Source organism: Papaver somniferum, unplaced genomic scaffold (assembly GCF_003573695.1).
Source record: "Papaver somniferum cultivar HN1 unplaced genomic scaffold, ASM357369v1 unplaced-scaffold_15, whole genome shotgun sequence".
NCBI classification, from domain to species: domain Eukaryota; kingdom Viridiplantae; phylum Streptophyta; class Magnoliopsida; order Ranunculales; family Papaveraceae; genus Papaver; species Papaver somniferum.
In genome coordinates, this window is record NW_020624376.1 from 1,813,914 (window position 1) to 1,830,079 (window position 16,166).

Consider the following 16,166-nt stretch of genomic DNA (forward strand, 5'->3'; position numbering starts at 1 on the left):
TTGATTCAACCTCACATACACCATATTAAATGCCGAATTTACGTATAACGCTATTACTACCTAGCTAGAAATTTGGTACTATTGATTGTTTTAATAATCTGTCGAGTCATGAGTAGACCCACTCTAACTGAGACCATGCCTCTGTGAACAGGTTCAGTCCATAACCCCGACTGCGTACATCAACCGGCATGCCAATGAAATAAAACCAGTAAATTCGAAGGACTTATGAAAACCATATGTTCGATCGTTCTTCTTTTCATAAAAACAAAGACGGGATACAAACCTCTATTGGACTAGACAGTGAGTTCTAACAACAATATCTTTGGATGGAAAAAAACATATTTTTACTTGAGATTGTATATGTCATTGAATACGCCTAACATATTTTTGCTCCATATCTCCCAATAAATTCCTCTTATGGGAACCCTATCAATGCGATATCTTGTTGCCATACTTTTTTCACCGGTACATCAAATGATGAGTAGGAAACTTAATTACGTGCAAAAAAGTAAAAACAGAAATACTAGTAGAACAATATATTATGGACCACATGATCCATGACTTTTCTTCTTCATTGTTGTCTTCAAAAGCTAGTTCTTCTTCTTTTCATTTCACCACTACAACCTTACTAGCTAGGAAGCTAAAACTTCTCATGACTTTTCCTTTCTCTAAAGAGTTAGCTTTGCTAGTACTGCTACTGTAGCTAGAAAGATCCATATTGCTGTGATGGTAATGATATGATTTTCGTGGTTGAAAACTAATAACGACCCTTCCAATCTATCGTCTTCGCGTACAACTTTGTCTATCATCTCTATTTCGTGGTCTTATGTTGTAAATAGTGTCATCATATGAAGATGATGAAAGAAAAAACTTCAGATGTTGGTGATGATAATCCGAAGAAAAAAGAAGTAGATTCAGTTCCGTATTATAAGCTGTTCTCATATGCAGATCGATATGATATGTTGATGATGTTGATAGGGACGATCTCTTCTGTGGCAAGTGGTCTGGGTATGCCAGTGTTGATGATCATGCTTGGACAAGTTATTGATTCTTTTGGAAGTGCTGGCAAAATCAATGAAGTGAACAAGGTATTACAAAAATCTTTTACTTTAAGCCTTATTGTTGAGATACATTTTTTTTTTGCTGGATGGATTTCAGACTAGATTCACCGTTATTAGATCTTATAAATTAATTAGTAGCACTTCATCATTGTTTGAACCAAACAAAAGAGGAATTATTTTGAGGAATTAGGACACAGGTGATATGACAAAAAGAAAAAGAACAAGAGAGAAAAAGCCAACACAAATGGTACTTTTTGTTTTTTGCTTTGCTTTGTTTTTGTTTTTTTTTCATTTTGTGAGGCTGAAGTATACTTAAACTTGGGACAGCAGATTAACAGTACTATCTTATATATTTTGACGGAATTTTTCTTGTTGTGATGCTCAAATGAATATTATCAAAAACAAAAGTTCCCAATGAGGATGAACGTGAGAACTAGTTTGAGAATAGGAAAAATTGCAAAACACTCTCGTACTATTAAGACCGGATTTACAAAGTAGTCATAATGTTATAAATTATTAACAAAATGGTCATACTTCCGTTAAATAGAGAGTTAAGTGGTGACTCACATTTAAATATGATAATGAAATTATCTACGTATCCTTCCTATTTATCCTTTCATACATAATTTCAAATTCTATCTTCATTATCGTTTTTTTGACAGTGGTACTATTTGTAAGTGGTGGTGCCGCCGCTTACATATCGTTATATTGCATTCAGATTCGTTAGAACGCATTCAGGATCGTTACACCGCATTCACCCAAAGGGTTCATCGCTTCCCCTCTGGGGTTTAGTGAAGATTTTTAAGCTTCCATCACCACCACCACCGCTTCATCACCACCACATCAACCAATTTATTAAATGAAGAGGGTATTTTGGAGGAGGATATTATGGGAAAAGCTAACACCGTTTTATTCAAAAATGTTAAATCGGATGGAAGTGTGACCATTTTGTAACCGAAATACAAAAATATGATCATTTTGGGAAACAATTACAAAAAGTAGGACCATTTTTATAATTGGCCCTTGAGAATACGTGAGACCTAGTATGAAAATTGATATATGACACCTCAACGGTAGATAGTTGATAGCCACACCATTGTGGAACGTTAAAGAGTTTCAGGAAAGAGTTGGTTGCACCTTGGGAAATTGATGTAAAACTTGACGTTTCAATCAGGGCTAAAGCCAATTCTTTAATAGTAGGACAGAGAGATACGGGGGCTTAAAGATAAGTGTAAGCCGTTTAAGGAGAAGCCGAGAAAATTTATATTGTTTGTATTCATTTTTAGGCTAAGTTGTAGTTTTTTTTTTTTTTTTTTTTTTTTTTTTTGATACCGTACACAGTGGTCCCTAAACTACATCCAAACCCCTACCTCCGCAGTGGGAGGAAACATGCCAATCACCAGACCACTTGGTGATTGGCTGCCTAGTTATAATTGAATTTTACTTATTGTCATCAGCTATAACACTTTTTTTTTAAATATATTTAGTGTTCTTTTTCTTTTTTTTATTCAATTCATCTTCACACAGCTTACATAAAATAATCTAAAGAATAAATTTGTGTGGAGTATTTTAGGTCTTAGGTTAAGAGCTTCTCCAATGGTGGTTGTATGTGTTTCCTAGGTGGCAACACAAACAAGACATCATCATACCATTTTCTCCTTAAATTTAGAGGGAAAAAATAGTTCATCTCCAATGATGTTGTATGTGATTTTTTACGGATTAATTGTATTTTTTATTTTTAAAAACTAATAGATTTTATTAGAACTAAAAAGGGTTATTTAATATATTTGAATTAATTTTAGTAAGCAAAAGCTTACTAGGATAGCCTCACGTTGTCAAGATGAATGTCTAAAACTTGATATTCACCTTGACAATGTCTAACAAGAATTAAGCCAAGTCATCTTCACATTGATTAAGAAATTGAAGTTGGAAAACAATTTTAAGAAAAATGAATGTATATTATGTGGACGTAGAGATTTACCTTCGCATACATTTCATTAGAGAAGCTCTGAGGTTCACGACTGGATCTTGCAAATTAGTACATTATCCCCTATCCCGCATTTATCCACCAGATCTGTCCCCCATTAGGTGGCGCTGCCGTCGTCCATTGATTTCACTAGTTTGGAGGGGTGGGGGCCCATTATTTGGTGCCATGTGAGGTGGGGGACAAATTTTGGGGATTTCTTTCGTCGACGAGTAGCATTTTCGAGTGAGATGTTGAGTTTCATGGGCATCCTGAGAAGGGGACCTCTTGCATCCCACCCTGAGATTTTGATGAGAGAGTTGAAGTGAAAATGCACTGGAGAAAGAAATGAGGATCCAAATCACATGCCATTTCTTTGATTCTAGTAAAGTTGAAAATGCCTTACATTCGGAATTGGGAAATATAGATTTAGGCTTAGAGATGGGTGTGTATAAGCGAAATAGTAGAGAGAATTTCTCTTCTTTTTCCTACTTTTGTTTTAGGAATGCATGCAACTTGCTTGTTGAAATACCAAGCAGAATTCTCACTTCTTTTTTGGTTGTTGAGAACTGGTGGATTAGGCAGTTTGCACAGGTAGGTAATTGTAAATTTGGTTTTTTATGCTGCCCAGATGCCATCTTGATCGGGGCATGTAACTGCTTGATTCATTGCAGGTTGCACTGAAGACTCTGTACTTGGGAATTGCAATTGCCGTTGCGACATTCATGCGTAAGTGAATTTAATTGCATCAAAACTATTGGTATATGTTCCTTCAATATGTGTAGTTTTAAATAGCTGATAGTTAGACAAGCTTCAATTAGGCATCAATGTATAATGAATAGCTGAGTATTTTTCCAGTTGATGATTCATTCGTAGATCAGAATAATTTGGTAAACCTGTCTATCTCTATTGCACTCTATTGTGCCTGCTCGACATTTTCATCATAAATCTTTCCGTTTCTACAAATGGACCACAAAAGTAAGCAATTTAAGAGCTGGTTTTTGTAGTGCTGTTTATTATGAAAGTAGGAATAGGAATTCTGCCTTCAATTTTCTTAGGAAAAACACCTTGGATTGATACGAATGTCATAACGTGTTTCTAGCATGAATGACATACAACTACTAGCACGAATAGGAACACATGCCTGTGGGAAATCATTGGTATAGAAATTATTGAATTAATTGCTGGTTTCCCTCTCTTCGATGATATATGTTATGTCTTGTAGAGATGTCTTGCTGGATTGTTACTGGAGAGAGACAAGCAAGAAGAATCAGGGTTGCATATCTACAATCTGTACTGAAACAAGATATTACATTCTTTGACAAGAAATCCACAACTGCCGAAGTCATTGTTAGTTTAACTTGTGACACCGTACTTGTTCAGGATGCCATTGGTGAAAAGGTTGGAAAATTCATACAACTCACAACAACCTTTTTTGCTGCATTTACTGTTGCATTTAGCAAAGGTTGGTCTCTCTCCCTTCTGGTGCTATCATGCATTCCACCCCTAGCACTTACTGGCATCTTAGTGTCAAAATATGTATCAAAAGTTTCGCACGGAGGGCAAGCAGCAAACACCGAGGCTGCAGAAGTTGTGGCACAAACAATGGGAGCTATTCGAACGGTAAGCAAACATATTTTTGGTTCTATAAATGAGTCCATATTCTAGACTCCCCCTCTTTACAAAAGTAGATTACTTTAAAATGTTGACCCAGTAAATGAATCCTCCATGGAATTTTCCATGCTTGGACTTACTATACTATTGGGGAGAGAATTTCAGTTGGCTATGCTCAATGAAAGTCGACTGGCTGTAAACATTTTCAAAGTTGTGTAGGAAAAACTACAGTTAAACCCTACATTTGATGGGGTTATATACAAGGCTTTTGTTCGCGTGCTTCCACAGGGGATACATTAACTTTTGTTCGCGTGCTTCCACAGGGGATACATTAACACTGTTGTTAAATTCGATTTTTAGATTTTTTGGTTCAGTGTTGTCTAAATGATCTTAGCATTTTCACTTATTAGAAAATTTCTATATCTTTTTTGTTAGTTTATTTTTCTAAATCTGGATATAAATGCACAGGTAGCATCCTTTACAGGAGAAAAGGAGGCAATAGAAAAATACAACAAAATACTACCAAAAACATACATATTCATGACCAGACAAGCACTTGCTTCTGGCATAGGATTTGGCGTAGCGATATCAGTCATGTACAGTTTTGAAGGACTTGCAATGTGGTACGGCTCTAGGTTGATTCTTGATAAAGGCTTCAATGGCGGGAATATCACCAGCATTATATTCAATCTCGCAATTGGTGGAATGTAGGTAACCTGTTATTGTTAATAATACCTGTAAAAGTTTTCTTTCTTTGCGTGCGTTATATTCTTACTAACTGGTTACTTCTTGATCAATAAAAAGTGCACTAGGCCAAGCGTTTCCATGTCTGAGTATATTTATAGCCGGAAAAGCTGCGAGTGATAAGATGTTTAAAGTAATCAACCGGAAACCTCTGATCGATATCTCAGAGACGAAAGGACTTATATTGGAAAACATCAAGGGTGATATAAATTTGAAAGAAATCTACTTCAGTTACCCGACAAGGCCCGATGTGCAAGTACTATCAGGTTTCTCATTATGCGTTCCGAGTGGAAGCACCGCAGCTTTAGTTGGACAGAGTGGAAGTGGAAAATCTACAGTACTTAGTTTGGTAGAGAGATTTTATGATCCCCAAGCTGGTGAAGTACTTATAGATGGTGTTAATCTGAAGGAATTACAACTTAAGTGGGTTAGGGAGAATGTTATAGGACTAGTAAGCCAAGAACCAACATTGTTCGCAACTACCATAAAAGAGAACATTATCTACGGAAAGGAAAAAGCAACCGAAGAAGAAATAAAGCGGGCAGTCACACTTGCCAATGCTGCAAATTTCATTGATAAGTTGCCTATGGTAATACTTAAATTCATTCTTATATTTCATTTCAGCATGTCAGCATTCAAGAATGCTTGCTTGTACTTACGTATTTACAGGGACTTGAAACAATGATAAGTGGAACTAAGCTATCTGGAGGTCAAAAACAGAGGATTGCAATTGCAAGAGCCATCTTGAAGAACCCAAAGATCCTACTTCTTGATGAAGCCACGAGCGCCTTGGATGTCAAATCAGAGCAAATAGTGAAAGATGCTTTAGAACGTGTTATTTTGAATCGAACAACCATCATTGTCGCCCATCGGCTAACTACCATTAAGGATGCCAAAATCATAAATGTGGTACATCAAGGAAAAATAGTGGAGCAAGGTAAATAATAAAGTTTGATTACGAATTCATGTATTTTTTTATCATTTTTCTACGATCTTCCTTATTTACTCGATATGTCTACATCTTTTAGGAAGTCATGCAGAACTAATCATGGATTTAAATGGAGCCTACTCCCAGTTAATCCGTCTACAAGAAGCTACTGCAAGTGATGAGTATACTCCACCTTTACACGAGATTGGTATCGAGACTTCAATCTTTCACCAGGAATCCAATGAATTAGACGATAGTAAGAAAGAGGTAGTCGATCAACACGACCAACTAGCGCAGCATAAAGTATCTTTTAGTCAATTAGCTTACTTGAATAAGCCAGAGGTGGTAATTTTGTTCTTCGGATTGTTTGCCGCAATGATAAAAGGTCTGATGGCACCTACCTTAGGATTCTTACTCTCGAGAATAATTAAGATACTTTATGAACCACCAGATGAACTTCGCAGAGATTCTAAGATATGGTCTTTCATGTTTGTGGCACTAGGTTGCATTGGTTTGATTATTATACCTCTGCAACATTACCTCATAGGAATTGCAGGTGGTAAACTAGTTCAACGGGTTAGATCTATGTGTTTCAGAAAAATTGTGCACCAAGAAATGAGTTGGTTCGATGACCATACAAATTCAAGGTAATATCAGGAATTTCTTCATCAACAAAATCAACTCTGAGTATAAATAATATTTACATTCAAATCTTGATGTCATTTTCAGTGGGGCAATAGAGTCATGGTTATCTACAGATGCTTTAAGAGTTCAGAATCTTGTTGGAGATTCCTTGTCATTATGGGTTCAGAACATATCAACAATCACAGCAGCAGTCATTATAGCACTGGTATCTAATTGGAAATTTACGCTTGTGCTTATTGCGTTGTTGCCATTGTTTGCTTCAGAAGGATATGCACGTATGAAGTTTATACAAAGCTCACTGAATGGGGATGGAAAGGTAAGTAGTACATAATAACTTCATATAATTTGCAGTAAAACAAATGATTGAGCATATATGTACAAACCCATGAATCTGCCACGAACCACACTGCAAAGGATATTAGCCGTTTCATCTGTGCCTGTGTCTTGCTACATAAATACATATATTTCTCTTTTTGTTTTTGCCTTTTGTCAATCAAATCCATTGCAGTTTAATATTTGTTTATTGTTTTATGAATCTGCTTCCCGCTTGGAACACTTTAGATTGAAAACTTTCTCTGTCTCTTGATTCCCAGTTGTAATATACTATGTATTTATATTTAGGTGAAGTACGAAGAAGCAAATCAAGTTGCATTCGGTGCTGTGGGAGGCATTCGAACTGTTGCATCCTTTAATGCAGAGGAGAAGGTTGCTAAACTCTATAATAGCAAATGCACGAATTCCATGAAACAGGGAAACCAACGCGGATTGATAAGTGGTGTTGGCCTTGGCATTGCTATTTTTATTATCTATCTTGGTGCTTCTATTTGTTTTTATGCCGGAGGCAATTTTGTGAGAGACAAGAAGGCGACATTTGAACAAATCTTCAGGGTAAATTTTCTTTGCTGAATTCTTGTTCTTCATTTTCAATTGACAAATTTTATGATCAGCTCTATTTCTGACACTTCAGTTTTACAGGTCATCTTTGTTTTGTTCGTTTCAGTGGTGGATAGTTCAGAAACAACTGCTATGGCTCCTGATTTCAACAAAGCTAGGGACTCTGCCGCTTCTATTTTCAAAATTCTGGAAAACAAACCTAAGATTGATTCAAGCAGTAATACAGGTTTAACACTAGACAATGTGGAAGGCACTATTGATTTCCTAAATATCAGCTTCAAATACCCGTCACGTCCTAATGTACAAATATTCAGAGATTTCTGCTTGAACATCCCATCTGGAAAGGTGATCTCCTCAGAATCTCTGACTGATCCTCTAATGACTTTTCATGAAAAAGACAACGCATGCTGATATTCTTGGCAAAGATTTTGCTATTTATGATTAGTCACTTTTGGTATGAATGTTTTTAATGGAATTTTGATACTATGAAATGTTTTGCAGATTGTTGCACTTGTTGGAGAGAGTGGGTGTGGTAAATCTACTGTGATCAGCCTATTACAAAGGTTTTATGATGTTGATTCCGGGCGTATAATGTTAGACAGAGTGGACATTCAAAAGTTCAAGATTAATTGGTTAAGACAACAAATGGGATTAGTAAGTCAAGAGCCTGTATTATTCAACGACACAATCAAAGCTAATGTTGCATACGGGCAACAAGGGATAGTGTCAGAAGAGGAAATTTTACTAGCTACCAAAGCATCCAATGCACATAACTTCATATCAGCATTGCCCGAGGGATATAATACTTATGTTGGGGAGAAAGGTATTCAATTATCAGGTGGGCAAAAACAACGCATTGCTATTGCAAGAGCAATACTGAAAAATCCTAAGATTCTTTTACTTGACGAGGCTACAAGTGCATTGGATGCTGAATCAGAACATATAGTACAAGAAGCATTTGAAAGAGTAATGAAAAACAGAACAACAATTGTTGTCGCTCATCGTTTATCTAGCGTTAAAGGAGCAGATGTAATCGCTGTTGTGAAAAATGGCGTGGTCGTTGAGCAAGGAAAACATGAAGTACTTGTGAATAAAAAAGATGGAGTTTATGCATCCTTTCATGACTTGAGTGCATAAATTTTATACTAATAACAGTATATCGAAAGAGGAATCTTTTTAGCCAAAGTTACAAACCAAAATTCAATTTTATTGTTAGTATGTTGAAATTATAATTTGTAAGAAAATATCAATCCAAAATAATGTGAAGTATTTCTAGTTTTCATTTTGCAGTAACCTGTACTTGTAATATTATTTTTGTTCTTCAATATGTGATACTTTCACCCCCTTTCTTTTTTGTCCCTCAGAAAGAGATACTTAGGCAGGCTTACATTTTCATGCTTGACTGAAAAAATTCCCAAAATCCATACGCTACAAACAAACAAAACCACGATGAGCAATAAATCAAGAAAAGAAAATGAAGGATGGAAATTATAAGTTACTGGTTGTGGTGAGAATTCATTTCCGGGTTTTATCAAGTAAAATAGGAACTGTTACCTTTGAATTTCCACCATGAACAGAAACTAGTACCTTTTGTTCTCCTTATTATAAACTGGGTTATACTTCGTTATCGTTGGGCTCCCCTCCTTAAACGTATCTTCACTTCTGTAATCATATACGTTTTTTTTCCTAATCTAAAGCGCATCTAACCCTGTCCCTGAGACTGAAAGGACTAAATCAAGCTCCAACTAACTTCACTGATAAGTTTTTCACAACATTTTTCTCTTCAACAAATGATTCTTCTGCCACATTGTTGCACTGTGTTTTTGTTGTTGCTGCTGCTCAAATGATGGTTATAGCCTCCCTACATTTATAAGCGCTTCATTTTGGTAAGGCAAATGACCATGAAATATTATCAAGAGTTCATTTTACAATGTGAACACTTATCACAAGTTCACTTTCCAATATGGACTATCATTTACGAGTTCATTCGAAAATATGAACTAGCATAATTAACATCTATATATATTACGAGGTCATTTTACAATATTCAATACCTTAATTAACTATCATTAGGAGTTCATTTTACAAAATAAATTACCATTCCCACAATATAAAAATACGCATCATATACGAGTTTATTATACAAAAGGAACTGCTAGAATTAGAACGAACTATCATACTGTAGAATAGTGTTCATTCTTGGATATGAACTACAATTGTATCGAAGACAAATTAATATTTCGAAATATAATAGGTACTCATGTAGATTTTCGACTTATATTTTGAGAAAGATTTAATTTTAATTTTTTTTATTTATGTCAAAAATAGAAAGAAACCGGTTTTGTTACGAAGAAAGAGAAAATAAGAAAGAGAAAACGGTATTCTGGATATCTTAATCTCTTGGAATAAATAAAGACCAAACTAAACTTCCTTTTTTGGCGATGGACCAAATTAGCTTTGGACCACCTAAAATAGGGCCAAATTGAAATTTCCGATACGAAAGTTTTGGTTTGTGGGCTTGAAGAGCTTACCCCGAGCTTCAGCCTAGGTTAGTCCCATTATAGGCTCGTTAGAAATAAGTGTATTTCTACATTAAAAAGATAAAAAGCCAAAGTGGGTCAGCAAGAAAGGTCATCAAAACTTGCTAGTTTAAGGGAAGATCCCGAAAAATCAAAGCCGATGTCAGCGTACTAATGTGGTATAGTGGTAAAATCATCTAGTGATGATATATCAGTGACCTGAATTCGAAATTCGTCGACACCAAATTTTTTATGAATTAAAAAGGATAAATCAAAATGCCAAAGTTATTTAAGAAACAAACAAAAAGTTATTCAATTTTATTTTCTACACTATGAAGAACAAACCTTTAAAAGGAAAACACTATTATGTTAATTTGTCTTTCCTTCCTTCTCCATTTCCCTTTGCCCATACACGAAGTGATTAAAAGAGAGGCATATATATGCCCATCTAGGTTACACGGACATGGACGTGGAGATGCGGGCATGACACAATGCGGACATAGAACAAATTTTTAGAAATCTAGGACACAAACACGTATATATGAATTTTTATAAAATAAATTATATAGGTAAATGAATATCAATTTACCCATAGGAAAGAACCAAAATTATAGATTATAAAATTTATCTATAACTGAAAACAGAAAGGGTCTTTGAGCCTTGGATGGTCGCCTGGTCGGATAACATTTTGAGAGACAAACAGTACATCCGACTATCCCAGTCTCATCCCAACCAAAAATTTATGACGGATGTAAGATTCATAACTTCCTTCAATTATGGAAATATGCATTGATAACCCTCATAATTTGTTCCTCACCAATTAAAAAAATTAGTGTGCCAACAAAAAAAAATCTTACTAATTAAATGCTACAACTATGTAAAACTCATATTATTACACTCATATTTTGTATTAAAAAAAAAATAGTCATATCTTTTTAAAATCGAATTAGCCTACCTTCATCAACCTACAAAGAACAAATAACATTAGAACATTTGCGATTACAACATGTAAAACCCTTATTCATGTCTTGATAAAAATTAATTTTCCTTCATCATCCTGCAAAGAACATTATGTTAAAAATACCAAAAATTCATTTTCATTTGTTTTTTCTGTTGCAAAAAATCAGAAAATAAAAGTAAATACATGCAATTGAGATCTATCCAGATAATGAACCACCAAAACTTTTCACTTCAACCATAGGTCTAATTTTAATTTTAGTGAATAAAATATACTACTTCAAAGCTTATAATTGACCTAGATAGGACATGAAGACTCACAAGCTTGCATTCTTTGCAGCCTTACAAATCGAACAAAAATCTATCTTGGAATCGCATTCCATTTCGAAACTACACTGACACTAAAACCTCAATTTTTTCATAAACCTTCCTTTTTCGTATGCATCTACTAAATCTATTATTTTATTTTCTTGATCTTGGATGAGAGAATATCGATGTTCCTTTGAGGAGTAAAATGAAGGAAAATCCATACTTCATACATCACGTGTTCGCGAAACTATTGATGATTCGTGAAGAGAATGAGAGTATGGATTTGAGGCTTCGCCGAAACCATGCAATGGAGATGACTTGGGACAATACGGGAATGGAATCACCAAAGCATATAGATAACGAATACATGACGATAGTGTCAACGATCGAGGAAGAATTTTTGGGAGCATGTAATTACAATTATTGTTCATCTGATGTGACCACGACAGTGTAGTGGTTCTATCTTCACCCTTTTTATATTCAACATAGTGGTCCGAATACTACAAAAATCAGTATTAAAGACCACCAATCTTTGGGGATCTACTAAAAAAATATTACTTTAGGGCAACAATAAATAATTTACCTAGCATTTTTATCAGAAATTATTATCTTAATCAACTGCAAAGTGTAACCTAATTCATAATTATTTGGATAAAACATATCTAAGATTTTTATAGTTACAAGTTCTCACGACCGATAAAAATAATTCTTATCATAGTTTGTATTATTTATTTAAATTATGCATTATGACCAAAAATTATTCTATCTCATGTCGTGCCGCTACAACATGGATTATTTCTGGTGGACAACATATCATTACAAGAAATATTTATATAAAAAAAATTTTGGTTTGGAATTTAAATAGGTTAATAACGTCATCAAAATGCTTTAACAACCTAATTTGCATAATTAATTTGGTATTTGATATACTATATATATATACAATTTACAATTTATACCAAATAAGACTCACTTGTCTATAACTTCGCCAAACGCATACGAGACTCGAGTTCAAATCCCTGCACAACGTTTTTAGTATACCATAAAACGGAGAAAGATACTGATCAATAGCAAGATCAGACCCAAGAACACTGTGGCCCATTGGCTTCCTAGCCACGGTATTGGTGTGTCCAACTCGCGTCCACAGAAGAAACATGTGGGACACGCACGTAGGCACGTCTGACACGCATCGTGTCAGCATCTTCAGTGCGTCTGAGTGGACATGACACCAAATTTGGCGCGTCCGTGCAACCCAGGTCAATCCTATACAAGATATGACTAGAAGGAAGGCATATGTATATATATATCTTTTTCTATGAGAGAATCCAGAAGTGTATCTAGTCCGTCTACACCAATCAGCTAAGCTTTTGAGTTTTCTCCTCGTAGAAAATATAGGAACGTGGCATTACTTCTAAAGACTTAAAGACCTACACAAATAAAGCTCTCACATTGAACGGTGAATAAATTCTCGTTTTTTATTGGCCGAAATAGATCTTTTTTGAGTTTTGTGAAACGAGCGTTTTGGTCAGGACACTTGGCAACGTATAATTGGTTTAAAAAGAATAAAAAAAGATTAAAAAAAGAAGAAATCAAATTCAATTTGGAATTCATGACGTGAAGAATTTAGGTGAAAACACTTAGTAACGTTTGATTGGTTTAAAAATTACAAACTGAAAAGGAAAACCTAATTTACGGTGTTTGAAATTTTATGGAAGTCCAAATTCAATTTATAAATCGAGTACCTATTATAGGACGCGCGATTGGGGATACTAAAACTAGTTGGGAGCAATGTAGTCAATATCGGCCGTATCGACCGATATATCGGGGATATTTCGGATATCGGCCCAGAACGATACGATAAGAAGGATATCGGGGATACGATATTCGCCCGATAATATCGGCCGTATCGGTCGAATATCGGCCGTATCGGTCGATACGAAATTTTCCTACATTTCCCGATATGAGACGGTATTGGTCGTTTTCTATAAAGTTTAAGGTTAATTTTGGCGAAGAAAGTCTTCCAGGTGGTAGTAGAGGTGCATGTAGCTCTCGAAGCAAGTTACTAAAGTTACTCTTTTGTATTTTTGATAAAATTGATGTTATCTATTATATCTTATCTGAAAATGTGTGGAGAAAATGTTTAATATAAAATTATAGTCTCTAAATCTAGAACCGATATTATACCGATATTTCAACGATAATATCCCCGATATAAAATCGTACCAGTGTATCGGTCCCGGCCGAGATGAACCGATATCCGATATTAACTACATTGGTTGGGAGATATAAATTACTTCCCCGAACCAATAGTGTCTGCTAAGGGGTGTTTTGGAGGGGCAAAAATACTAAAACAAAATCATATCCTCCATTTCCATCTTCACCTCTTATTAATCTCTTTTAAGGTTAGGGATTTCAAACCTAAATATTCTCCACTCCCTTTCAAATTCTAAATTTTCCCCACTCCCTTTCAAATTGTCTTCTCCTTCTCTGTCGGCTCCTCACTTTGAAATCGATTTTTTTTTTACATTCAGAAGTGATGAATACCATGCCGGAAGTGCAAGTCGGAAGTGATGAATACCATGACGGAAGTGATGAAGACCATGCCAGAAGTGATGAAGACATTTCGGGAGTGATGAAGACCATGTCGGTATAGATGAAGAACATGCCGATAGTGATGAAGACCATGCCGGAAGTGATGAAGACCATGCCGGTAGTGATGAAAACCATATCAGAAATAATTTTTTTTACATCCCCGGAAGTGATGAAGACCATGCAGGAATTGATGAAGACCATGCCGGAAAATGGTGCCGGCATGCTTGGTAACTAACAGTTAATGCCGTAACTATGTGCCGACATGCTCGATAGAAATCTATCAATGCCGGTACTCAAGTGAATTTTTTTTTAAAGTTTCTGGATACTTTACATCATGTGCTGCAAAGAAATTCAAGCAACATACCATGCCGGTAGCAGTACCGGCATGCTCGAGAATTAACTGACTTTGCCGGCAGTGGACTGAAAACCAGCAAAAAAAAATCAAAACGGAATAGGTTTTGAATTTCAAAACCAGAAAACTTTTCTAAAACTCTGCGTAGTGGCAAACATTTATGAAAATTTCCAACAAATGTCGGCATGGTTTTTTGGTTGAATACTATGCCGGCTTGAATTTCAAAATGGGGGATAAGCTCGGTGCCGGCATGAACGTGGTATGAATACAATACCGGTATGGATGCTTCCGACATTGTATTCATACCATGTCCATGCACCGAGCTTTTTCAGCTGTAAAAATGGTGGATTCAAAGAAAAAAAATCAAATTTTCAACCTCTTAGAAGCAATTCTCTCTTCACAATCACCTCCATTTTCACCAAAAAAAGTTCCCTCTCAAATATTTTTTCCCTCCTTCTACTCTCCCCTCACTCACCCAAATTCAAATAAAAATACACACTAATCATTTAGCAAATACTTAAGATTTTTACTAAATTTAATTAACCACTAAACCTGATGAGTGAGGTGTAGATTAGGATTTAGAAAAATAATTAGATAAGGGGTGACCCCGATTTGATATTTGGATCCAGTTTTTGTCTTTTTCCTCTATCCCCCAATTAGTTTTGATATACCCAATTGCGCGTTCCTATTATATTATGACTTTTTTTTTCCAAATAAATATATTAAAGGGAAAAAACCACATATTTCATGCATATTTTTTGCAAAAATAAAATAAAAAAAAAAAACTGCACATATTCTCCACCTATTTGATGTATTAGCCTCGCCACACCAAATCAAAAATGCATATTAGTAGTCCATCACATATACCTATCGAAAAACGCTCCCATCATAAATTTATCCTGATGAGGCCCCTTTACACCAGAATAACGTTAATTACCGTGAGAATTGTGAAACAAAAAGAAGGAAAGGAGCAAGGCTTATACATTTCGTTAAATGTGCTATCCAGTTCCTACCAAACAATAAATACGTAAGTCTTTTTCCAAATATATGCCAACTTCACTTTGGTCCGGGAGATTCAACGCGCCAGCAGCCAGAGGTGAATTTGTTCCATGTCATTGAAAGGATCAGTCATGCATGCATGCAGTACTGGTGTTAGATGCTTATCACAAGAAAAAAAAAAAAAACAAGTTTGAACAAAATGACACTAACCGAGGAAAGTCGGTTGGTCTCTTCTCTTCTCTACCTAGCATCTTCCTGTAACATGGTTAGATCGGTACAAATATATCGATACTGTTGTGTAATTGAAACCCTTGTGTATATTATCACTTTGGCCCGGGTGATTTAACGCGTACTGGTGTTAAGATGCTTATCCCAAAGAAAGAGCAAAATGACACTGAACTAGTGAAGTCGGTGGATTTCTTTTCTTCTCTAACTAGCAGCTTCCTACATGTAACTAAGGAGCAAGTAAACATGCATGCAGTACTGGTGCTAAGATGCTTATCACCAAAAAATGAAAACAAGTTTGCGCAAAATGACACGAAACAAGTGAAGTAGGTTGATTTCTTTTCTTCTGTAGCTAGCAGCTTCC

At 35.5% G+C, this 16,166-nt stretch overlaps 1 protein-coding gene across 2 annotated transcripts; it reads left to right on the forward strand.

Annotated features, from left to right (window-relative positions):
* Positions 1 to 597: 597 nt before the first annotated feature.
* On the forward strand, positions 598 to 9,174 carry LOC113335801 (ABC transporter B family member 9-like). Of its 2 annotated transcripts, none has more exons than XM_026581842.1 (11): positions 598 to 1,088; positions 3,699 to 3,753; positions 4,250 to 4,647; positions 5,107 to 5,345; positions 5,443 to 5,971; positions 6,052 to 6,319; positions 6,411 to 6,957; positions 7,040 to 7,271; positions 7,577 to 7,843; positions 7,931 to 8,194; positions 8,351 to 9,174. In XM_026581842.1, exons 1-11 carry the CDS (start codon positions 849 to 851, stop codon positions 8,984 to 8,986), a joined length of 3,675 nt encoding a protein of 1,224 aa, XP_026437627.1. In that variant the 5' UTR covers positions 598 to 848; the 3' UTR covers positions 8,987 to 9,174. The 2 variants fall into 2 exon arrangements, with proteins under 2 accessions (XP_026437627.1, XP_026437626.1); XM_026581841.1 differs by lacking the exon at positions 598 to 1,088 and adding an exon at positions 3,084 to 3,618.
* Positions 9,175 to 16,166: the final 6,992 nt, after the last annotated feature.